This window comes from Heliangelus exortis, chromosome 1 (assembly GCF_036169615.1).
Source record: "Heliangelus exortis chromosome 1, bHelExo1.hap1, whole genome shotgun sequence".
NCBI classification, from domain to species: Eukaryota; Metazoa; Chordata; class Aves; order Apodiformes; family Trochilidae; genus Heliangelus; species Heliangelus exortis.
This window is the reverse complement of record NC_092422.1, coordinates 129809065-129834984: the sequence shown is the minus strand read 5'-3', so window position 1 is coordinate 129834984 and position 25920 is coordinate 129809065. Positions and strand designations below refer to the sequence as shown.

At 39.0% G+C, this 25920-nt stretch overlaps 1 protein-coding gene across 1 annotated transcript in view; it reads right to left on the bottom strand.

The window, feature by feature from the left end:
• The window catches only part of PAWR (pro-apoptotic WT1 regulator), a 73725-nt gene that overhangs the window by 10257 nt on the left and 37548 nt on the right, over positions 1-25920 (bottom strand). Inside the window, exon 4 of the mRNA XM_071766326.1 lies at positions 4055-4089. Coding sequence (XP_071622427.1) covers positions 4055-4089 — 35 coding nt within the window. The remainder of the gene's footprint in view (positions 1-4054; positions 4090-25920) is intronic.

Below are 25920 nucleotides of genomic sequence, written 5' to 3'. Positions count from 1 at the left end.
TTAAAATAAGATCAGTTATTCACACAGGGGCAGATTTAACTGCAGTATTATGGAAAGATAGAATGAATCTTGCTCCTTCCAATGCATCTCTGGTTCTTTCAACATTTTCCCGAAGCACTGTCAAAATCGAAACGTCATCCAATTAAAATCAAGAGCCAAAATTAGATATCACTGATTTCAACAACACATTTATTTCTATTGCCAGAATCTTGTAACTACACTTGATTTGAAAACTCCTAATTAATTATCTCACTGAAATCCAGCCAGCTGCCAACAGCTTCTTTGGAAGAATGAGCAAAAGGCAGTATTTCTAAGCGGGCCACCTTGGAGTTCTGGTTACTTCAGATTGTTTAAGCTAACTCAATGGCTTTCAGAGCCGAGCTAAGGGAAGGCAGTCTTGTCTGCAGCTGCACATTCCTAGCCTCCTCTGCTTTTCCTGGCTCTGGCCTTCAGGTGAACGAGGAGGAAACCATCCAAGGACCTGAAGCAGCAGCAATGCAGCAGCCCAGCAAAGGACACCGGTGTCTTTCTCAGCCATAGTGGCTCCCTGAAGCATCACCTTGTCCAGCTGCATGAGCAAGGGGCAGTGAGGAACTAGAGTTAGATCAGCTTAGACCTTAAACCCTAAATGTTCCAGCCTTCTCATAACATCAGCATTGGCTGAAAAAGGGGATACAAATGTCAAGAAAAGCACCTGGAGTGACGTTGATCTATTTTAAGTTTTCATATCTGCGTAGCAATTTCCTAATGTAACAAGCTAGTGAGAGAGTGATTCAACTCACAGAAGTCCCAAACACAGGCAAGCAGGCAGATCTGGGCACACTGTTATGAAACACTATTTTGTGAAGGGTATTATGCTGGAATGTAAATTGTTATAGTTTAAGCTTTGTAGCTTTTAAGATAAAACACTGAGAATGAGAACTTCAGCAGGGCTTTTCCATGTGTTTCACAGCACTCCCAATGAGTGCACTGAAGCACTAGCTGCTTCTCTTGTGATTCCTTCTTCCCTGTTTTTCAACTCTTGCATGAATGTCAAACTCAAGTACAACATGTTTTTTTTGGATTAGTGGGTAAGGGTCTCTGCCTGTTGAGTTCCATGTTACTGTGACATACTATCCTAAAAGAAGGGGGGAAAACACTGACATTTTTTCTAGAAGGCATAAAGCCATACCATGTTGTATTCATTTCCCCTAATAAATAAACTCATTGGGAGAACACACCACTATAGCACAATCACCAAGAGATTTTAATCTAACTCTTTCTGTAAACTGATCAGGCCTTATCGGTCTGACCTGTGAACCACACAAAAATCTTCGAGTTATTTTAAATCCCAATTTACGAGGTTTTGTTTTCACTATAAATCCTTTCTAGAAAAGAAGCTAAATTGGTTCAAAAGCTAGGAAATGGTCTTAAAAATAAGCTGCTAAACCAAATTCTCTGTACTTAGAAAAATATTCCTATGTCCTCATATGTATCTTGTTTTACTGTTACTTGCAAAAAACCTTTTAGTTCACAGAACACAAGAGAAACATAATTCATGTTTACATGTAGATTACATTCCAATATTTCAATAAATAGACTTTGTCATTCTCTAGCTTGAGAAATCAGTGATGACACCAATTGAGCTGATAGCATCAGAGCTGAATCAGAAAACCACTCTTCCTAATGGCAAAGTGTTTGTTCTTCTAAAACAACTACTCACAGACCAACACAAAAACTGGCAGACCCAGTTAAAAGTAAGAGAACTTAGAATGGCCAAGATGAGGCCTATCACATGAAGAAAAGTTTAGGGAAAAATGAAAGATAAGGAAGTTCATATGGGCTATTACCTCTGAAGGATACATACACATTTTAATCACATGAAGCTCACAGTCAGGACAGGTGACTGGTCACAACTTACAAATATGCTCATGACCATGTCCTGTGGCCTTAATGCCAGCATATCCTTGAGGAATCTGGTCATGCTCATATAAGATTTTACAGTACTATCACTTTCTTTAGAAAATATTTTATGTTGTTAATCACAGGAACACCTAACACACATTTCTGGGGTGTAAGTATAAAAGTTTTTCAAGTAAATTCAGAAGGCAGACTACAATTATAGATGAAGATCCTCATCCCAAACTTTTATTTACTTTACTGCATAAAGAGTCATGCTCCGTTTGTCCAAGTCAGACAGAAGAGAAGTAGAATAACAAAACAGGAGCCAGCAGACTTCATTTGTAAACTTGTCTTCCAGTCAATGGGCACTCAGTGAAAAATTGTATAAATGTTTAACTATGGATTGCTGCATCCATAAAAGGCAAAGTAGCCAGTGCATTTGATTACAGAGGTAGTAAAAACTGTGCAGTTCCTTCAGCCCTGGAACAAATTGAGAGAACAGCAATTCTATGAGCCAACAGGTTGGGTATCTAAATGTAGACATGAAAACAGCTAAATGAGAAGGGAAAAGGAAGGTACTAGAAGCCCAGGATAGTAACAGGAACCCAGGACTAGAAATCAGAAATTGACAGAGGACGGAGACAAAACAGGGAGAAAAATTAAGACAGAAAAATATCAGTAGAAGACTAGGACCTCAATGGTTAAATACAGGATGTATGAGAAAGGAGGTTAGGAAAAGGCACCTACCTGGGCTAGGAAATGGAAACCAGTGAAGAAAAATGCAGAGATGAAGAGATGTCACTTCTGATGAGAAACAACTGAGGAAGAGGGAGAAAGCAAAAGATAAGGAGCAAGAGTAGTAAAGATGGGGGAAAATGGACAAGACAATTTTTGACAGATTATGCATTCTTCCTTGAGCAGGGTGTCTAATAAAAGAGACCATGAATTTAGGCAAGCATTACCTTATCACTTTTACTATTATATGACTGCAAAGCTTACTGTGCCTAGTCTCCCCACCCATAAAATACTGACCACCTGCTGTCAGAGTAGCACCAGTTAGTTTCAAATGGGATCTCAAAGAGGTTGTACCTATGTCAGAACATGCTTTGCCCTCAAATTGCTTTGAAAACCTAAGGGAATACAGCCAAAACTGTTACATGCACATTAACTTGAACACATCTGAGCCTTCAAGCAGCTTATGGTCTCAGTTCAGCCTTTTGGCCTTCAGATACCAGTACTCAGTGCAACCAAGTAATGGCTTGGATGGGTCTTTGAGCAGCCTAACTTAGTGAAAGATGTCCCTGCAGAGGGGCTGGACAAGATGATTTCTGAAGGCCCCTTCCAACCCCAATCATTCTATGATTCTATAAGTGAACAAGTCTGAGGGGTGAAAAATACACCAGTGAATACTAGTTTTTGGTGTTCTTTGCACTTACTTCTATAGCCAGGATATATATACTCAATATTATTAATCACCTACACATTTTACTCGAGTAAAGGATATCTGAAAGAGAATACATGTGTCAGATAAAAATGCTTACACAAATGTCTTTCCTCAGTTGATGTATTTTAGACCCCACATTACCATAACATTTTCCCAGTAACTGTGAAAAGTGTATCAGCATTAATTGCACATGGACAAAAATTCACATACTGGTAAGGTGCATCAAAAACTTCTGTAATATTGTTCTGACTGAAGAACTTGGGTAATGACCACGTTAACACTTTGCTCAAAGACAAACAAATAACAGGATGTACTATAAGGGGCAGCATCACCTTAAACTGAGACAGAAGTATTACCAAACTACAGACATTCAATTCAATAGTACTGTGGGAGCAACAACATTCCTGTATTAAACTTCGTAAGATGAAGACAGTTCATAAATTAACTGTGAAACTACTAGCTCCTATGTAATGTGTAGCCAAGTTTGACATTTACTTGAGGAACTGTTCTGCACTAGTAAGACCTAGCCAAATACTAGCTGAATTTATTTTAAAGTAGTAACATAGTAGAGAACTTTGAATAAGCTTGCTGCATCTCTCAGGTCCTTAACCCAAAATCAGACTACATGACTACAGTAGCAACACGATGGCCTCTTGTATAAGTATACTACCTTTATTTCTGGCAGAACTAGATACATAAAAAAACATACTGAGTATAGAAATCTCATACCTTTTATACCTGCTTGAAACCATCCTGGAGGAGTCCTAAAGGAAACAAAAAGGAAAGACTAATTAACATTTTTCTTGTACTTTGTCACTCCATAGAAAGTGAAGTTTGTAGTTAACAGAAGAAGGCCCATGCCTCTACCAAGGGCTGTACAACTCAGTTTTGCACTACTTTGCTGTCAGGAATAGTCAGAATAGCAGGATTAGTGTCACCACATTGCTGCTTTTGAACATCAGCACAGAACCCTCAAACAACAGCTTCTAGTTACATCTTCAAACTGGATGAACCTAACTTACCCTGTCCCCCATCATCCAGAACACCCAGTTTATCAAAACAGCATGAGCTCACCACCAATATACCTTCACTACCACTAACACAGAAATGGCTGCACACTTTGATAGCTGTTGTTCTACTTCATCAAGAGCAGCAGAGAAAAACTGTTCCAATTCTTCGGTATCACTGCTGTCCTGGATGAAACAAAACCTGAAGCCAGTCAGTACTATGGGGTTGAGACCCAAACCAATGTCTTATTTCTCAGCTGGTTCATGCTCTGCTGGTATGCTCCTTACATGTTAGCACTCAGGTGTTGTAGCTCTGCTCACCTCAGTTTCTCTCAGGCTAACTGAGGTGGTCTTCTGGCATTTGCTGTTAAGTATGTAGACAAGAAGTTTGTATGTGCATGCTTCATGCAGCCAAATGTCAGACAGTGGCTTGCCAAGCTACAGTAAATCAACTTCTGACCCTTGCTTTCCAAGCACCTGCAGAAGCTTAATGCATTCTGACTACAAACTTAAGGAACACTCCTTAAGGAACATCTCCTTTGATTGTGTTTTGGAAATAATCTTAACAACTGAAATAAAGAGATACATGACATATTTTAAATAGTGCACATTTTAAATATGAGCTCAGTGGTGCAAAAACCATGCATCTAGGTCTTCAAAGATACATACATAGATTACTTAGATTACTAGTTTTATCATATTTTTTCTAGCTTACAGTGAAGAGTATCATTACTTTTGATATTCCCACAATGTGGTAAAGAAGCTGTTTTCACTAATAGTATGTTCTGGGCTGGTTTTGGGTTTTTTTTTAATGGGTTTAATTGAAAAAAAAAAATCCATTATACTTTAATTCTGGTTGTTCAAAGATGGAAATGGAAAGAAAAAGAAAAGTGAGAAAAGGGCCTACATAATTGTTACACAATACCTGAAAAAAACTTGGATGTATTATGTACACATAAGAAAATCTGAAACAATGTAATGGTATCAATAATGCTATGCTTGTAGCTTCCCAATACCGGTCTGATCACATAGAAAAATTAAGACATGTTTCAACTGATAAAGGATTGCTCAGACATCAGACAAAATCCACAAATACTTTTCAGGATGTTGTAAGAAGAACATGAACCAATTATTTTATTAGTCATAGACAAAACTGCCCGCAGCAAAATTCAGGAAAGAATATTTAAGGACTTAACAAACAATTGTCTTTACTGGAAAAAAATAATGGTAAAGCATGAAAAGATGTCTATTTATGACACTAACTGCAGATAAAGGGAAGAGTTCTCAAAACAAGATGGAAGAGAAATTCCATCCATTCTGAAAATTTTACAGAACATTACCTTCACTGATGATTGTACTAATGTCTTTGTAAATAAATAAACAAGTTAAAAATAGGATATAAAAAAAATGGTACTTTGTTACAGAAAGCAAAATTGACAAAAATATTTGTATTACAAAAATAAAACTTGATCTTAAAGTGCATTTTATTTTATGAAGCATTTCTTCTGCAATATGTGCTACACTTCCCACAATATGAGAAGAACAACATGCAACAAGGTTAATTCATGGGGATTATTTGAAGAAATTCAAAAAGTGCTGTAAAACTGCTGCTCTAACAGGAATTTCAATTAAGTGATGACTGCTTCTGAAACATAGCAGTTCACAGCCAAGAGAGAGCAACCTAACTTCTCTAAAAGAAAAAAGAAACAGACTTTTAAATGATACCATTGCTATTTTTAAAGATTACTAGGGACACAGAATCTTTGAAAGGTCATGGCAATAGCAGGAGGTTTTTGAGTACTGAAAGGAAGCAAATGTCACTCCTGTCTTCAAGAAGAAAGACCCAGGCCAATCCTTACCTGAATTTCTGAGTAAGTGATGGAACAAATCCTGAAAGACAAGAGTTAAAATCACAATGGATATATGAAGGAAAAATCATGCCTGACTGACCTGACAGCTCTCTACAAGGAGATAACTGGTTCAGTGGATGAAGAGAGAGCAGCTGATGTTTATCTGAATTTCAGCAAGGCTTTCTCCACCTTCCCACCTAACACATGTACATGTAAAATGCTGAAATGTGGACCAGGTTGTGGACAGTGGACAGGGAGGTGGAATGATGAATGACTGGACTACCAAGCTCAAAGGTTTAGAAACAGGAGCAGGAAGTCCAGCTGGATGCCAAACACTAGAAAGGGTTGATCCAGGGGCCAGTACTGTTTAACATCTTCACTAATGACCCGGACAATTGCACAAAGTGCATCCTCAGCAGGTTTGCAGACTACACAAAACTTGAATGAGTGGTTAATAATACATCAAACGGCTGTGCTGCCATGCAAAGAGATACTGACAGGCAGGAAAATGGCCAGCAGAGACTTTACGAAATTCCAAAAAAGGGAAATGCAAAGTCTTGCACCTGGGGAGAAATACACCCAAGTACCAGTACATGTTGTAAACTGGTTGGGAAGTGGTTGTGCAGAAAAGGACCTGGGGGTCCTGGTGGACACCAAGTTGAGCATGAGCTACCAATATGCCCCTGCAACAAAGGTCAGTGGCATCCTCTGGATGTGTTGCCATCAGGTCAAGGGAGGTGATTCTTTCCCTCTGCTAAGCTCTGGTGAGACCACAGATGGAGCCTGGTCCAGTTCTGGGCTTTTCAGTATAAGAGAGACATAATGGAGAGATTGCAGCAAAGGGCCACACACAGATGATTAATGGTTTAGAGCATCTGACTCATGAGTAGCTAAGACTGCTCAGAATGCTGGAGAAGAGAATGCTTAGAAGGTATCTTGCCAATGTCAACAAACACCTAAAAGGGTATAGAAGATGGAACTGTACTCCACCGTGATGGGCAGAAACCAAAATACAGGAAGTTCAACTTACACTTAAGCAAATACTTTCTTACTGTGAGATTAAAAACTGGATCACATTACCTGGAAAGGTTATGGAGTTTCTATCCTTGAAGAGAATAAAAAGTCAACTAGCCACTGTCCTGAGCAGTGGCTGTAGCTGATTCTGCTTTGTACACAAGCACTGGACTGGAGTCTTCCTGAGACCCCATCTAGCCTTAACAACTCTGTTTCTGCTCTGGTTGTCTCAATTTTTCCATCATTTTCTATGATACAAAACTCAAAGGTATAGCTGACACCCCAGAGGGCTGTGCTGCCATCCAGTGTGACTTGGATACGCTAAAGAATTGGGCAGAGAAACCACATAAGGTTCAACAAGGTCAAGTGCAGGGTACTGGTACTGCTCATAGGGAGTACAAACCACCACCAGCATGGAATCACCATGCATCAGTACAGGCTAGGGGCTCACCTGCTAGAAAGCAGCTATGTGGAAAAAGACATGGTCATCCTGTTGTCCACCAGGGCTCCCAGGTGCCAGCAACGTGCTCTTATGGCCAAGAAGGCCAACGACATTCTGGGGTGCAACAAGAAGAGTGTGGCAAGCAGGCTGACGGAGATTATTCTCCCCCTCTCTGCTCTGGTGAGGCCCCATCTGGAATACTTCATCTACTTCTGGGCTCCCCAGTTCATGAAGAACAAGAAATTACTGAAGACAGTCCAGCGCAGAGCCACTACGATGATTAAGGGACTGGCACATGTACCATACCAAGAAAGGTTGTTCAGCCTGGAGGAGACCAAGGGAGATGCTAATCAATGCTTATAAATATCTAGAGGGTGGGTGTCAGGAGGACTGGACTCTTTTGAGTAGAGTACAAAAACAGGACAAAGAGCAATCATCGCAAAATGGGACACATGAGAATTAACCTAAACATAAGGAAAAATTTCTTTACTATAAGGGTAATGAAGCACTGGAACAGGCTTCCCAGAAAGCTCATGGAGTTTCTGTCTCTGGAGACATTCAAAACTGTCACAGCTTAGCAGTTCAGGCAGACCACAAACCTAAGGACAGAATTAACCCCACAAAGGGAAGACAAAAGGGGAATAAAGACCAGAGACTTGAACTTGGAAACTGAAAACAGCTGGATACAGATTTACTAATGCAGGGGAAAGGTAATAACAAAGGGGATAAAGTAACAATGCACACAAATATATACAAATATATACATATATCTACAACCCAACAGACAGGGGCTCTGACCAGCATGTGGCAGGGCAGCCAGCAGCAAGTGTTAAGAGGGCCGAGCTGCTGCCTTCCTGATCTTTATATAGAGTATGGGTAGGAAATGGGAGGGAACAGATCCCTCCCTTTGCATTCTGCCTCTCTCAAGAGTCTGAAAGCCTTCCTGCTTTAGTTCCTCCTGTTCAAACAATGACAAAAACCTACCTGGATGCCATCCGGTGCAACTTACTCCAGGTGAACCTGCTCTGGCAAGGGGGTTGGACTAGATAATTTCCAGAAGTCCCTTCCTACCCTAACATGCTAAGATTCTGCTATCTGCATTATTCTCTCATCTTAGTAAATTTAACCAAACATGTACTGACCATCTGGCAGCCTCAGCAGATTAAATTTTGCCCTCTGATATTGTTATTTGGTGACTTGCCTATCTCAACTTTTACATACTGAGGACTGCAATAGGCTGACTTTTAGCTTTTAAGACAGCAATGACTGACAAGGTGATTTGACTACAATGTATGTGAAGAGGTTCATTTAGTTTCATCTAATACGTAAAGACATGTTTGCTGTATATGAAAACTGAAATGCCTTATCAGTCACACCAGTCACAGCTCTTGATGGTGATGGTCTCAGAAACATTCCAGTTGTCCAATTAGCCATAGACAAGTGGTTCAACTCTTTTTTATGGTTGGATGGAGAAAGACATGTAGATGACTGGCTCAATATTTTAAATACCTGTGAAGACATAGCACTTGCCCTTAAAGCATGAACTCTGGGCTCTAAGCTTCCTCAGTTCTCATTTTTTTAAACAGCTTCATTTTTAGGGAAATTTTGAAGCCTGAAGGTTATGTCCATGCTTCCTGGAGAACATGAGTCTCTTCTTACAGTGAACAATTCACAAGAAAAGGAGAATTTGTACCTGACACTGGAGGCTAGTGAAGCACAGTTACCCTTGCACAAAGAAATCTCTGGATATTGGATGCTTGTTCATACTCAAGTCATCAAAGAGATGCAATATATTCATTGTATACCCTCAAATTTGCAAAGACCTTTTCATCTAGCAAATGCAAATGTAATATGTGAAGAAATTTATACACATAGACTTGTATATTTACCTCAACAGGAGACTTCTAAAAGTTTGGAAGTACTATTCAGAAAAGCCAGCACTTCAGAAAAAGAAAGCTGGGAAAGCAAACAAATGCTCAAAGACAAAGTACATGGCAAATATTCTCATTTGCTATAGATGACAGCATTACTAGCCCTTTGTAACAGATGTACAGTAAATTTAGTGGGTTTTATTTTTGTATTTAAAACTAATTATTAACAAAAAGTTAAAAGTATATATCAGAGGCATAAAAACAATGCCTGATAACCAAGCTAATACTACAGGTTTGGCAAGTTGTGACTTTCATTATTGTGGAATCTGTAACATAAATGTAAACCAATCATTCCTTAAGGTGATGATGAAATATTTTTTTATATGATGATAAAACATCAGGGAAATATTTTTCTCTGTTCTTGTGTCATGAAATTTGTGTGTGTTATTTATCCAAAAGTTGCTGAGTATGGAATATAAGTTGTTATAATATAAGCAGCATTATGTGTCCATTAATCAAAAACAAATCTATGCTTTTGAACTATTCAAAAGCTCTTAAAACAAGACATATTTTACAAAGAATCAACTTACAAACTAAGCTATGTTTAAAATATCTAGTAATTGCTACAAAAAATGAATGATTTGACATAGTTATTGTCTATGAGCAATGAAGACATCAGTTTACTTGAACATCTCCCTTTAAAAAAGGAATTCTGTTTAGTTTCTGTGAAAATCCTGAATGGAAAAGCAACTAGTGAAGTAGTCCACAACAATTATCCTAATGGTATCCTTCATAATGGTTGAAAAAAATTGCTGACAAAGATATAAAAAAAATCATTTTTTCATACAGGGTTTAAATCAAACACTCAATTCAATACACTGTTCAAAAGACAGCTTTAAAATTACTTGTATTTCTTGCACATGGTCTCTGGCAGTTTGAATTACCTTTTAACAGCATGTATGACTGCTAATAAATTATAGAATCAAGCAGTCTTGCTCTTTTTCTTGGTCCATCTCAAGTGGGAGTTCAAGAACACTGCAGACTGACCTATGTCAGTATTGCTCCAGAAACTGGTCATGCTCCCTTTCCCTCATGTCTAGAGAAGTGTTTGTGCAGCCATGTACTGGTGCATCATTGGGTGTGATCTAAGTGGGAAAAAAAAAACAACCAACAAGGAAAATTCAAAGATTTCTCTCATTTCTTGTGAGCTCCCTTATCTGACTCACCACACAGCCAAATACACACCTGCTGCACAAGGGAAAGAAAATATGTAAGGGCAGAAAAGGCATCTGAGAACTATTAATGAAACCATCTACTGCCAATGAAATGTGTGCCAAACTAGGATGTAAGCAACCTCTCTGCTCCTGGTTCATTTTCATATTTCATCTGGCCAATACACAGATTACATAAAAAAGCCAATTATCAGGCTTTAAATAAATAGTTGTCTGCGTTTACAAGTGCCTGACAAAGATTTCCAGATGTTAAACCAACCCTACCATTACAAATCTGTTAGTTCAATTGCACTAACAAACTCTGTTTTTAAATATGCACAAATTCTGGAGTCAACTGACTATGAAAACAGTTTAATGGAATCCCATATAAGACTACTTAAAAGTTTTGCAAACAATTAAAGCAAATTGCTTGAATCAAACCAGGCTGCCAGGGTACACTGGTATATGTACTGGTATGTAGAATGATTGCAGTTTTAGAATTTTACTCTAGACTAGTATAAACTATGACTACATAATAATATTCCTGTAACATACAAGATTAAACTTTGAATTAAATTAGGCCATCAAAACAATTTATTTTTTCACATGCAGTCCAAATATGGGCTTCCTACGAATTTTCCAAGGTGTGAGCAAATTAAACTTCATTGTATGGAGGAAGGAAATCTATTGGTTGGGTTTCTGCCTTTTTACATATCTAGAAACAGCTAGATATTAATTTCAGCCAGCCAATCAAGTTAGCTCCAATCTCTTTCATGGGTCACATCTTGATTAACTACATCTTTCTTCTAACATTCAGTAGAACTTTACATTGCCATTTCTATATATCTCCTGAAATTCCAAGTTTCATTCAGATATTAAAGCAGGACATCTGAGTGCTTGACACCTGACAGACAACCTGATTTTAATACAAACCAGGAAAAGCTGGACATGAGAAAAGTAGGAAAAAGACAGAGCAACTCTTCCCCTTCCCATCAGAATTTCCCCAAACAAGCATCTCAGAAGAGATGAAGCAACACCTTCACCAGAAGCAGCAGACTCATGTAGATACCATTTATTTTCTATTCCTGATTCTAAGCCACTTGAAAATTTCTAGAGATGTTTTTCATGGAATGCAACATAAATTCAACTTTAAATGGAAATGCTTTCACCACTTGTGGAAAAAATTTCCATTCATTATTTCATGAGAAACCATGCTTTCAAGAAACATTTCAAGTGGCTTAAAGCAGCAACTCAATCAATCAACTTCTTCCATCTCTTGGAGCTGTGCACTTCTAGACCTCTGCTTGGACAGAGATCTTGCACAAGAATAAAATCATGTCGGGTTCCCTCCCCTTCCTTCATTCTCTTAGCTGCTGAGATTTTATGTCAATTTCCAAGGGTCATTACATTTTATTTTTTCCTGGTGTGGATTTCCTCAAGATGACCTCTTTAATTACTCAATACATCTCTTTTATAAGCAGCTATTCTAAAAATTAGCTTTTATTTCTACAACTGTTAAGAAAGCATGTACTTAGCACTGCCCATTAGTCAGTTACAAAATAAACTAAAACAGGAACATGGTAAGATTAAACAAAAATAAAGGCTGACTAACCATTCTTAAATAACCTGGCAATTTTTTTTTTGTATTTTGATCTTCCTTTGATTTGTATTCTGTCAAGTTGGGACCCAATACATTTTAAAAGAGTCTTGTTTAATTTACATCTGAACTCTGAACAGGAAAAAGACATTACTTCATTCTGGAAGTTAAAATTCAATTGCCAGAATTTTCTTTATTGGGGCACCCGGATAGTTAATTCCAGATTGGCAACATGTGTGAAGCAGTCGATATAGACAACACCAGAAAAAAATATAAAGGGAAAAAGGAAGATACAGTTTCTTTACTTGTGCTGAAGATTAGAAAATTAAGGTTACTATACCCTCTGGTCACATATTTGGTCTGATCAGCTCAGGTAGGCATTTATAAAAGTGGAAAGGCAATGGCATTACAGTCTGTACAATGCCTTTTTTAGGAAGGAAGCCATAAGAGAAAGTATAAAGGGAAGTTCAGTAAGTAAATTAATCTGTTGGAACATTGAGAGAGCACAAAGAGGGGGGGGAGTGGGTACATAGAGAGACACCGCATGGTCACAGAAGATCCAAAGAGAAGACACCTCTCCAGATTTAAAGTAACCTAAAAAAAATTTGGACAGCACAAGTTACCAGTTCCCTAGACTAACTTAGAATTTCTCAGGCCCTCTCACTGCAGCCCATAGGAAATCCACGCATCTCAAACAGGTTCCAGGCAGTCTCTTCTACCTCTTGACTACACAACCCATTGGGAAGGAAAGATAATTTGTTTTACAAAAGAAACAACTGAAAACATGTTACCCTCTGTGTGTTTGTGTCTGTTTCCAGACTGTGGGCCTCATCTACTATCTTTAACCAATATGTAAGTAAGAAAGACTTCAATCAAGAACTAAAAATGGCATGCTAAAACACATGGGTGATAGTGATACGCGTAATTCCTGTGAAGCCAATGAAATTATGACTCATCTCCTGTTTACACAGAGTCAAGAGGTAACAGAGAAACATTACAAGAATGTCTAGGGGATCAAATCGTATGTCTAACAGGATGGTAAGTATGCTCAATTCTTAGCGATGAAAAAATGTATCAGGGACATTAGGTGAGAGGAAAAAATTAAGGAAACACTTGCAGGTAAATTAAATAACTTGAGGGAAGTCACATATCACCAAGAAAACAGTTCCTAAAAATAAGGAAAGCAGAAGCAGTCACCAGAATGTAAAAGCAGAATTTTTTCTTTGTTCTTCTCCATTTCTACACCTAAGCAATGTTAGACACCAAAGAGACAGAACAAAAGTTCAGGACAGGCTAGAAAAAAAGCTATGAAGGAGCTGACTAGATCAAGCTGACAAAGCCAGACTAGATCTGAGGTGACTTATTGACAGAGCAGAGCTGGAACTGTTGTCAGAAAGACAGTGTTTATACTCAACATGAGACCTTCATAGATCAGTGTGGTTTGTACACTATGTACTAGAAACAGAACCGGTAATAAAACCAGCTTCTTCAGAGGAACCAGTTTGAAACAATAAACCATCTTGCCTATCTCTAGGAGATGGTGGTACCAAGAAAAGAGGCTTTTGTCCATGACTTTACCAGCAGACAGCTGGTAAAAAGCCTGACAGTTTCTACTAACAAAGAAGTAAATGGAGGTAGGCAAGCCAGAGATCACTCTACAGCTCCAAGGCCAAATGACACAGAAAAGCCATGTCCATAATCCAAGCACTTGACTGCTGGTCTCCTCCACATCCCATGCAGTGTCCCCAAGAAATAATAACCTGTGGGTTCCCCTGGTTACAAGCATCTGAAATAATGTGAAGGGTGAACTGCAGCCCAAAGCAGTGTTTCCACAGCCTGCAGCACAACCCCAACATGCTGATTAAGGGCATGCAGCTCTTTCTGGGTTAGCAAAAACTAGTAAGGTCCTAGTAACACTCTTTCCAGCCTTTCTTGAAGATGGGTGTCATGTTTGCCAGTCTCACGGGACATTCCCAGTTATCCAGGACTTCTGAAAGATGATGGAGAGAGGATTGGCAATCACATCTGACAACTCTTTTAGCACTTTAGGGTGTAAACCATCTGGCCCCATCGACTTATGAGTGTCTATCTTATGAAGCAGGTCCATAACCATTTCCTCATGGTTAGGAAGGCCTAATCTGGTACCCACCTCTGTCTTCTATCTTTATGGACTGTGTGCCCAGTGAACAACTGGTCCTGCTATTAAAGGCTGATGCAAAGAAAGTATAAAGTACCTCAGCCTTTTCTTGATCCTTGGTCACTGTGTTTTCCTCTAATCTAATAAAGGATAGAGATTCTCTCTAGCCCTCCTCCTGTTGTTGATATATTTATAGAAACATTTATTTTTATTTTTCACCACAGTGGCCAAGTTTAGTTCCAGCTGGGCCTTGGCCCTTCTAATTTTCTCTCTAGACATCTTCACTGTATCTTTGTAATTCTCATAAGTTGCCTATCTCTCTTCCAAAGACCATAAACTTTCTTTTTGTTCCTGAGTTCCAGCCAAAGCTCTCTGTTCAGCCAGGCTGGTCTCTTTCCTCATCCGCTTGTCTTCTGTGACTTGGGGATGGTCATCTACTGCCCTTCCAAAAAAAACTCCTTAAAGTATGCCCAGCCTTATTGGGCTCCTACATCCTCCAGAACTTCCTCCCAAGAGACTCTCACAACCATGGTCCAGAAGAGATCAAAGTCTGCTCTCCTGAAGTCCAAGGTGGCAGTTCTGGAGACTGCCCTCCTTGCTTCAGGTGGGAAGTCATTCAGATTGTCTCAGTGAATCTGGGTCTGTGCCTTAAATATGCCACAGCTTCACTAAAAATCGAAAATTTTATTATTTCATGGTCACTTTACCCAAGATGGTCTCCAACCATTACACCCCCCCCAAGACCTTCTCTATTAACAAGCAGCAGGACCAGGAATGCATTTCCCTTTGTTGGTTCCCTCATGACCTGCTACAAGCAGTTATCTTGTATACATTCTAGAAATCTTTGGGACTGTTACCCTCTGCTGTATTATATTTCCAGTTGAACCAAGACTGTAAGACCTTACTAGCACCCTCCTCCTCCACAAGCATTATCACGTTGGATACAGGCTCCTCTCTAGTGGCTCCAGTTTCACCCCTGCCCCCCTTCATATCTGTCTGTGAGCCCTGCCAACTCCTGTCCTTCCCCTTGCAGGACAAGCTCTACCCATCTCTAATCAGCAGGCCTGGTCTCCTGTAAATCAAGCAATGGTCAAAAAAGCCAAACCCCTGCTGGTAGCACCAGGCTCACAGCCATGTATTGATCTGCTGGCTCATCCTGATTAGTTCCTCATCATTCCCCACAACAGAAGGCATAGAGAACACTCCAATGCTCCTAATCCCTTAACAAGCTGACCCAGAGCCCTGAAGTCTCTCTTCATTGCCCCTGGACTTCTGGTAATTACCTCATCACTGCCTACTTGAAAGATAAGTACTGGGTAATAATCTGTGGGTTTAACTAGGCTGGGGAGTTTATGCTGTATGTCCTTATTCCTGGCACCAGGGAGGCAGCAGACTTCTCCAAGAGGTGGATCTTGTCTGCTCCTATCCCCTTCAGAAGCGATTGATCTGTGACAAGGACCCATCTTTTTTTCTTATCTCCAGAGGTTTTTGCGCAAGGCACAGTCTGGTTTGACCTTGGTGGCACCTCCAAGTTTGGTGAACTATCCTCATCACCATTTGGCTCCCTTTGCAGAGCACTGAATCTGTGATTCAAGGTCACCCGGGGAGGTGGCACCGATTCCCCAGGGACACCCTTACCACGCCGTTTACACTGTGCAGGGACTTGTTGCCACTGCTCACTACCTTGTAGTGTAGTAGTGATTGCTCTTCACCAGCTGGAGAGGGGACAGGGAGAGCTCTGAGCCATGAGCCTCACCTGATGGCTGAACCTGGCTCAGGGAGGCTGAGTCATGACACCAATGGTCTGTCTCCCTCTCATGCTCCCTGATACTCCTCAGCCTCTTGGCTTCCTCCTTCAGCTGTGTATCTATGCTGAGCAGATCATTTATCTGCCTGCACCTCACTCACCCCATCTCCCTACTAATCTCTGCTGTAAGAGACAGACTCAGGCACTCCTTGCAACCAGGCCTGGCTCCCCACATGCCTGCAGGGAACCCCCACCTGGGTTGCCATTGTCCTCCTGGCAACAGCTTTCGCCCAAGTGGGAGCCATGCTAAAACTTCAGAGAGGACAACGACGACAAGTTCAGTGTGGAGTCAACAGGTTCTCAGGGTCCTGCCACTCTCCCTGCCTGTGTGAACTGATGCTCAGAGAGAAAAATTTTCTCAAACCAGCGTTGGTTTAGCCAAGTTAAAACCTGATGCCAACTGAAAACCAAAAGTATGTGGGAAAGAAAATAAATTATTTCATGTGAGGCCCTTGCTGACTGTCAGAATATTATTTGGGAATAAGAGAAGCTGCTTCCTATTCCTTCCAGCAGTATAAAAAAGGGTGAAAGGCACAAGCAGTGCAACAATGACACAAACTCCTGCTCCTACAAGCTGAGTACACAGCAGCAACATCTGTACATCACAGACGAGGGGGTAAGGAGGAGAAAGGAAAATAAACAAATATATACATTAAAAAATTATCTTTATGGAAGGGTAACACTGGAACTTTAAGAAATAGCACTTGGTCAGCACAAGATTATAAAAAGTACCCGAGAAACAGGTTTGGCTGAAACCTCTGTAGCTCCTAGGCACTGCCACAAATCTAAAGCAGGAGTTAAAAGGTTCCATCTTGCTTCATATCTTCAGGCTCTGGCTTTATTCAGTTTCAGCTTTTTATGCACATCTGTGACCATTAGCTGCAAAAGTGCACTTCCACACAAACACAAGTATTCAACTAAAAGACTTCATGGGTACATTTAACTGTATTTACTGGGAATAAAATTCTGAAACAGAATTTTAAGCTTAAACCTGTAATCGACTAAGGTAAACTTTACTGAACACAGACGTTAAAAGTGTTCATAATTTCATATTTCTTTCTAAGAAAAGCAAAGTCTGCTTGTCAGACGTAAGCAGAAGTATACTGACACTGATAAGGCACTGAATACTCATGATAATTTCCACTAACAACCTGAGGAGATTTCTTTTTGATGAGGGGTTACAAAGACAAATGTTGATACAAATGTGTTAGTATTTCTCTACCGGAGCAGAAGTCAGATGACTGGAAGGAGGGATGCCCAACCTCCAAGCCTGGAGACTACACCTCTCCAGCCAAAACAACTTCATCTGGCTCCTGGCCAGCATACAGCCACCCACTTTCCCTGCATCCTCACATCAGCAGCTGCTGGCTCTCAGCTTCCTGACTTCTTAGGGGCAGAGGGGGACAGCAATTTCACTTGTAAGCACTTTCTGAAAGCAGTGGTATTAGATAGTGCACGTGCAATAGGGTTCAATCAGATTTGCTGAGCATGTGCAGATCCTTTGGGGACATAAAACCCACTGAACATGCAGAGATCAGCAGCACTACTCATTAGCACACATATACTAAATTTGCTCACATGGGATGACAGGAGGGAGGATTTTGGCAGAGAGACCTATGCTGCTACAAAAGTGTCTATTACATAGCCCATTCAGCTGAGGAATCCAGACTCTACTGTTTCAAAACTCAGTTTCTATAAAAAACACACTCACAGTTTAACTAAGATCTAGCAATATCACCTTTGCAAAACAATTCACCCACTGTGTTTAAAGCCTCCAGTTATTCAGGACAAGACCACCATGCAATATTATTACTCCTAAACTCAGAGCAATTACCTTGCAGATTTATGAAAAAGTTACTACAGTAGGCGCTTTGTTGTTTTTTGTTTGGGTTTTGTTTGTTTGCTCATTTTTTGTTTGTTTTTTTCCTCCCAGTGTTCAGTAATATAGACAAAAAGTATTTAAAGAAAACTAAGACTGCAAAGTCAGTCAGTTCAGAAGAGGTCAGAACACTGTCAACTTACACAACTTTCATTCCAATTCTTACAACTCCAGGCACCATGCCTTTCTTGACATCACCATATGATATATTTTTCCACAAGTTCCCTTAAGCAGTGCACAGAGAAGAGTAATTGGTGAGCAGTGTTTGGTACTCTGCATTTGCTTATTTTTCATAAAGTGGCACCAAACTTTAACTACTGCCATTCACCTAATTTAATTAAATGTTCCGAGGACATGTCCTTACTGCTAGAAACTGCTGGAGTGATGGACGGAGCATACATGATCAAGGATGGAACTTCTTTGTTCCTGTTTTCCTTATCTTTCCTTTCACAGATAATGGAAATAATTTGGGTGTCCCAAGGCATGCCAAAAATGGCAGCTAAATATCTGAAGCACCTGAGTCATGTCACAAATTGTGCAGGGTAGTAAATTCCCCACAACTGATGTCACTTACTTTAAAAAGACTGCATATATGAGACTGACTTTAAATGCAAATATATTTTTAAAATGAAGTGATCTTTTAATAGTTTAACAACATTGAAACTGCATAGTTTTTAACCTATTTTTATGGAAACATTTTTAGACACACAATAAGATTTCCTCATGAGGCTTTCTATTGCATTCACTATTATTGCTTAAGTGCTTTGCAAATACTAATGACCCTTGTCATATCATATCTGTGAAGCAGATCATGTTTTTAATCTGCAAATATAAAACCCAAGATCAACAATGTCTCGTGATCAGCTGTCAAATATTAGAGTCCCACAACCTGGTTTTGCAGAATTACATACAAATTCATATACTCAAACACAGCTCCCCCTACTTTACATATTTTTGTATTTTAATCATGTTTGGTTTATTTTTTTAAAGAATATCAATATTATAACCACATTATTATATAAAATAATCCTTGGCCCAACATCTGAAGAAATACAGCATGAAAATAAACACGTGCCTTAACACCTATATGAGTGCCCTGCAGCACAACTGCATTTTCTCTATGGATGAAAATTATCACCAAGTAACATCATGACAATACACTTACAAAAGATGAATTATTACTCTTGAACACACAAAGACAGAGCTCTCCTTTGCAAGAACTACATGAAATCTATATGCAAAACATCATTGAAAAGTTGTGGTCAGGTATGACTGGATATGAATATTATTACCACATATTTTGGATAGTAAGAATAATTGCAAAATAATTGCAAAATTGCAAAATGTATGCCTGCAAGACATGGCAAAATAAAAATCTAGCAAATGCAAAACAGACAACTACAAACTACCACATGATTGAGAAGTTTATTTGGCAGCAATTCTTGGCGTAAGATCCAAGATTAAGACTTAGTATAAGACTGAGTGTAAGTATACAAGATATAAGAGGAAGCTTGAGTCAAGCAGGTTTTCAGCTTGTTTTCAGCTGTTTCCTAGCAGATGCCCATACAGTCCCTTGCATTACTCACATTTTGTCACCATTTCCTCACAGCTAAGAAGTCACCAGAGACTATTATTCCTAATTATTTACTACTTTCAGCACAGCTTGTAAGGCTCATCTACTAAACATCTACAGCTTTGTAGCACCAGCATACATCCCTGTTACAGAAAATTTCATGTGTTGGGTCACATCTAATGTAAAGGTATTTCAGCACTCAAAACTGCCAGAGCAATTCTGTGGAAATATTTCTTGGACCACATTCCTTTCAGAAATTGCCCGCAACATTTTGCTGAAACGCTAAGCTTTATTAGAACAAAAAGTTAAAAAAAGTTCAGATGTGGTATTCCTTCAGTTTTAGTAATCTCTTGGATGACTTAAGACTTGCACGAGTCATAACTAAATGGTCATGATAATAAATCAAGTTTAGATGACTTCTTTACCTGCTATCTAACTCACTCAGTACTGCAGTTAACCATGATCAGCCCAGTCTGCTGTACCACAGCATTATTATTACACCATTAGGTATCACATGGACATTTCATCCTATCCTCACCTCCAGTCAACTAGAAGGATTCTTTCAAAGGTACAGAGTAATCCCAGTACCAAACTGAAATATGATCCAAGCATCTACTACAAGCTAACCCCTTGCAGAGAACAGCAACCTGCATTTCTGCAACTGAGAGGAATGAGAGCAACACAAGATAGGGCAATGCATATTGCTATATGAAAAGTTGTTGCAAATTGCAAGTGTTGCAAGTTGAAGATTAGAGCAATTTCTCTTTTTGTTGTCTTGGATGAACAGCTCCTCAGGGATTCAGTACAGGCAAGCTTTAGCCTGGCTACAAATGCACATAATTTTTATTTATTTCAAGAATTTGATACAACATGGAGTATAAAGTTAAGGTTCAGTGCTACAAACAAAGGGATATTTCTTGTCTAGTGCTGCTGATAGCAATTCATGTGTATGTTTATCTCAAAAGTATCTTACAAAGCTGTATCTTGGATGAAATTGTTAAGATTCAGCATCTTAAAATTTATTGAATGCCTTGCTGCTGTACAGTCTAAGTGCAATACTGGGACTCTTAAGAAATGCATGTTACAGCTGCATACACAAAGAATTAATGGCTGGAACAAGATTATCGAAATTTCTAACTAGAATGCAAGGGTCTTGAGGGAGGTCCTGGGCTTTGCAGCAGTTTATTATATGCAACCAGGTACAACAAAACAGTTGGTGTATCTTAACAAAGGGAGTCAGTCAGGTCTTCCACTGCAGTCCCAGGTTTCAGAATACTTGAAAAGCAAAATTCCCCAACCAGCTTCATGTCACTAATTCAAAACCAAAAGCATGTTTCTAGCAGATGACTGTAAAGAGATCTTCAGCATCATACCAAACACAAGAGGTAATTGTAACTGTGATGGTTACGAGGTGTAGTTTCCTAACTTAGAATTACGAATACAATGGTCAAATTTTCTTATTGTGGGACATAATAAAGATCAGAATTCCATTTTTACAGTAGGATACTGTAGATCATTCTGATTTTCATAAATCATTACCTTTCGCTTCTAGGATACAGAGTATTTCTTTCACAAAAAAATTGAAGCTCATTATCTAACTGACCAAGAGCCTTCACTTTTCACGTTCACAGGCACAAAAATTGGTATCTCATGCTCTAACTGGTCCCTATTTCCAAGTCATGTTAGTAAAAGTCATTCCCACATGCTTCGTCCAAGTTTGCCAGGGCCAGGAAAGGATTCAGCCCATCTAATTTTAAATGCCTACACCCAATCTAACAAGACCTTTTTCATCAGTGGGAAGAAAACCACACACCTTATCCAAATGCCAATGTCAAAAATAAGTCTGAAGATCTCAGATTCCTTGTTGTTTCTTGGTGATTTTGCCAATATATATTTACTGAACTATTTCCAACTCATATTTAAATGTCAAACTGATCACAGCTGATGAAATTTTTGCAGCATGCACAACCAGTATTCACAGACAGTACAGTGTTTGAAGGAACCAAAGATAACAAGAAGCGAAGGATTTCAAATTCCTTCCAAGGTATTGAGAATGACAGTTCTTTATTATTCAGAGTATAATTTCTATCCAGCTATGATCTGAAGATTTTACAGGATGGAGAACCTACATATGTGTCTCCTACTGCAAGGCTTTATGCTGACTTTGGATTAATCTTCCCAATTTGCTCTCCAGTTTTCCAGGAATGCCACAGACACCACAACATGGTATCATGCAAAAATATCACTTCTATAATGACAAAGAAGTTATGTTAATCCTACTTCACACAGAGTAGGGAACATATTTGTGCATCTGGTGTCCTAAAATATTCCCCAAACAAAATTCCAGATGGGAGGTGACAATGCCATCAGCACAACCTACATGCTCTGATGCAAAATTTAAGGCCCTGCATATGATGTTTTGTGAAGGTCTGTTTGCTGGGTTTGATTGGTGTTTTTTTGTTTTGTTTTTTTTGTCCTGGAACTCAGGAAACTTCTAAGAGGAGAGTAAACTAATTGTTCTCCCAGCCAGATTTTGTAGGGTTTTCGATGCAAGTTACCTTTATAGTGTATACATACTGAAACTTTGATAAATTATGAAACAAGGAGACATTCATTGCCCTTGACATGACATCATTTATCTCTATCTGTAAGAAAGATACTATTAACAAATAGTTTTGCACAACTTTTGATTTTACCATTTCTGCTAAGAGCTAGATTTATATATTTTGTCAGAGTAATTGTCAGAGTACACTGATTCTTGGTCAGACTAGTAAATACACTAACAGTAAATCATTAGCTTTATGATTTTCCTTAGCATTACAATTTTTAGCTACTTTGTAAGAATTCTAAGCTTCACTACATACAACTTAAAAATCTCACTCTGCATTGTATCAGCTGAGGGGACCACAACACTGTGACTCACAATCTAAGAACAACTGAACTGCAGCATTAAAAACAGGAGGAAAATGAAGCAAGGAAGTCAGAGCCAGATGTAACATTTGAGTTTGGGAGTGGACTAAGTCTTGATTCACCTGATGAGGTATGACTTTCCACATTTCCTTTTGCTTAAGTTACAGTTCTGATTGCAATTGTTTTCTAATGTTTTTAATGTTGACAGAGTTACCTTCTGTATCTCCAGTATAAGACAAATAAGAAACCCACTTCAGCCAAATCATTCTGCTTCAAGGAAAATACTCTCCATTCATGGTCTTAGATTCATCTTATATCTCTGTGCTTTGGATCAAGGACTTTTGCCTTTGAAAAATTTCTGTTGAAATTTAGTAAGTTTTCAAAAACTGTACATTTTGCCCATGAAGAACAGCAGCTTCTGACATTGTTAAAATAAAAAAGAAGTAGTCAGTTAAGGATTGGAAACATTATTCAGCAACATATTTGTGCATCATACATGAAGTCAACATTAACTGCCTTGTTTCCCATGTAAAGGTCGAAGTAATTAATATTTACAAATGAAAATTTTAAAAATTAATGGATAACAGAACAGACGACCTAATGGAAATGTCTGTAACTACAGAAATTTATTTATTCTGCTTTGTAGATAGAGCTAGAATAAATATTTGTCAATGGCAACTAGAATTAACTGAACTTTTAAATCTAAAACAAGCTCTACTTTTAAGAACAAAATTAGGCTTAACTGTTCGACAGAGGAGAAACAAAAGGAAACTAAGTCATCAGAGCTAAAGTAACAGTGCTGTCAAATTCTGTTCAAATTGGGCAAGTTGTAAATTGTCTCATAAAAATCAAGTAGACACAGTCAGTAATAAACTCATTCAGTCACAGCAGCTCTAACTTTTTAAGATTCCATCTGTTCTGTGTATGTGCCATCCTGGGTCTCTGCCAGATGTGAGGACTGGGACTCTCTTTTGTATTGTCAGCAACAGGACAACCCTGCTGTGCCCTGTCAACAAAGCAGCAGTGCCTATCTGAATGCAGAGGTGACAACCTTGGCACCATGTAGAACACAATTAATACAGACAGCATGGTAAACAGAAACTGAGATTGCTGGTGAAGAAGAAAACATGGATGGAAAAACAGGGACATGGGAATATAGCCAAAGCATTCTGTAATAATACCATTAAGGGAAACAAAAAGTGACAACTTTTGGACTATTTGTTAAGAAAAAGGGTAAGAGAGTGAACACGATATGAAAATCTAACAAACAACTTGGAAAAAGTATAAAAACATTTCAGAATGAGGAATCCTGCCAAAGAATCTGCAAAGACAACAGATCAAGTTTTAACAGACATGCTTGAAGATGGTTTCTCTGTGGAAATACTTTTGTCACTGTTTACCATGGAACAGCATGGTAAGGGTCTCACATTAGAGTACTTCTTCATGGAGGAATCAAGGAGTTTTCCAAACACAAGCAGTGGTAGAAATTACCATCAAATTTTAACAAAACAAAAAAACCAAACCAAACCAAACCAAAACAAAAAAAAGCGCTGAGAAGAGCTTTAAAGGAACTATTTCTGTTACTGAAAAATATAATGGCTAAACTACTCAAGATCATATATAATCCTTCATTTAACACTGCCTTGCTACCAGTAGTTAACATAATCACTATCTTTAAGCATATTCTAGCCTAGACAAGAGAACTGTAGACCAGTGAGCTTGATATTTATAGTGAATAAAGTGGTGCTATTAAGCCTAAACCGATGAAGGACTAAGTGAGGAAATACGATATAATGTAGAAGAGTCACAAGGACATTTGTAAGAAAGTTACACTTTGCAAATCCTACACATCTTTTTAAGTGAAATAATGTACAAAAGAGAAAGTTGGATGGCAGCTCAGTGAGTTTTAAAAATAGCATTCCCCAAAGACTTAAAGAAATTAAGCCTGCAGTAATAGCCAATGTCCTTCCCATAAATAAATCACTGGCTAAAAGGCAGGAAATAATGTTGGGCTCTGATGATCAGCTTTTGCAGTGGATCAAATGCCCAAATCAGTTCAATATGCCTGGGGAAGCAGATGTCCACAGATGCTACAGGTGGGGGTTGGTCTCTTTTCCCAGGCAACTCTCAGCAAGACAAGAGGGCACGGTCTCAAGTTGTGCCGGGGGAGGTTTAGGTTGGACATTAGAAAGAATTTCTTTACAGAGAGGGTGATCAGACATTGGAATGGGCTGCTCAGGGAAGTAGTGGATTCTCCATCCCTGGAGATATTTAAAAAGAGACTGGATGTGGCACTCAGTGCCATGGTCTGGTAACTGCAGTGGTAGTGGATCAAGGGTTGGACTTGATGATCTCTGAGGTCCCTTCCAACCCAGCCAATTCTATGATTCTACTCACAACAGAAAAGATGAGGATCAACTGTGAAAACATACAGGACTTTTCTATTGGGAGTGGCTGGAAAGTGAAACAGGAGATAAGATCTAGTGTACCTAAGCACAAAGTGAGTCAAAAAGGTAAACACACTTCTAAATTTACATGTTCAGATACTTGGCTATTAGCACTCACAGATAACCCCAAAATTTTAAGGAGACATACACAATAAAGGAAAGTAAACTCAGTGCTCAACTGCAGACAAACAGGCAGCCTATAAGGAATCATGAGGAATGAAACAGAAAACAAACAAACAAAACACTCCACAATTTTATGTTGTGCTGAAATTTTAAGTTCTGTTTCCAGATCCCTAATACAATATAGCTCAAACTGGAAAACGTACAGAATGCTATTGAGCATCTCCTGGAAAGGAACAACTGAATAAAATAGAATTCTTCAGCCTAAAGAAGAGACTGCTGAGTGGAGCTGTGCTCTCTGCAGCACTCAGTCACATACAGACAAAGCAGGCATTCCCCATACCTTCCACTGGGACACCTTGGTGAAATCACATGGAAACATATGGCAAATGACAGGTTTAACTTAAACAAAAGAAGTCTGTTCTTCACATTCCAGGTAATTAAGCTGTACACATATTTCCTGTAGGCTCTTCTGAATGGTGAACGCATCCATGAGTTTATGAAAGACTGGACAATATTTTAGAAGGAATGTGTATTCAGACCTTCTAAATTCAGTGATGCCCTCTGTGGTTAAGAATACCCCACTGGTTTGAACTATTCTGAACTATGACTATAGGCTGTATTTTTCTCTCTGTGCATGTGCTATCACCTCTGCTAGAGGCAAGGGGCAGAGCCAGATGGGACTACGTGCGTACACCCAGGTTTGCCCATGTTTTTAAATAACAGAAGA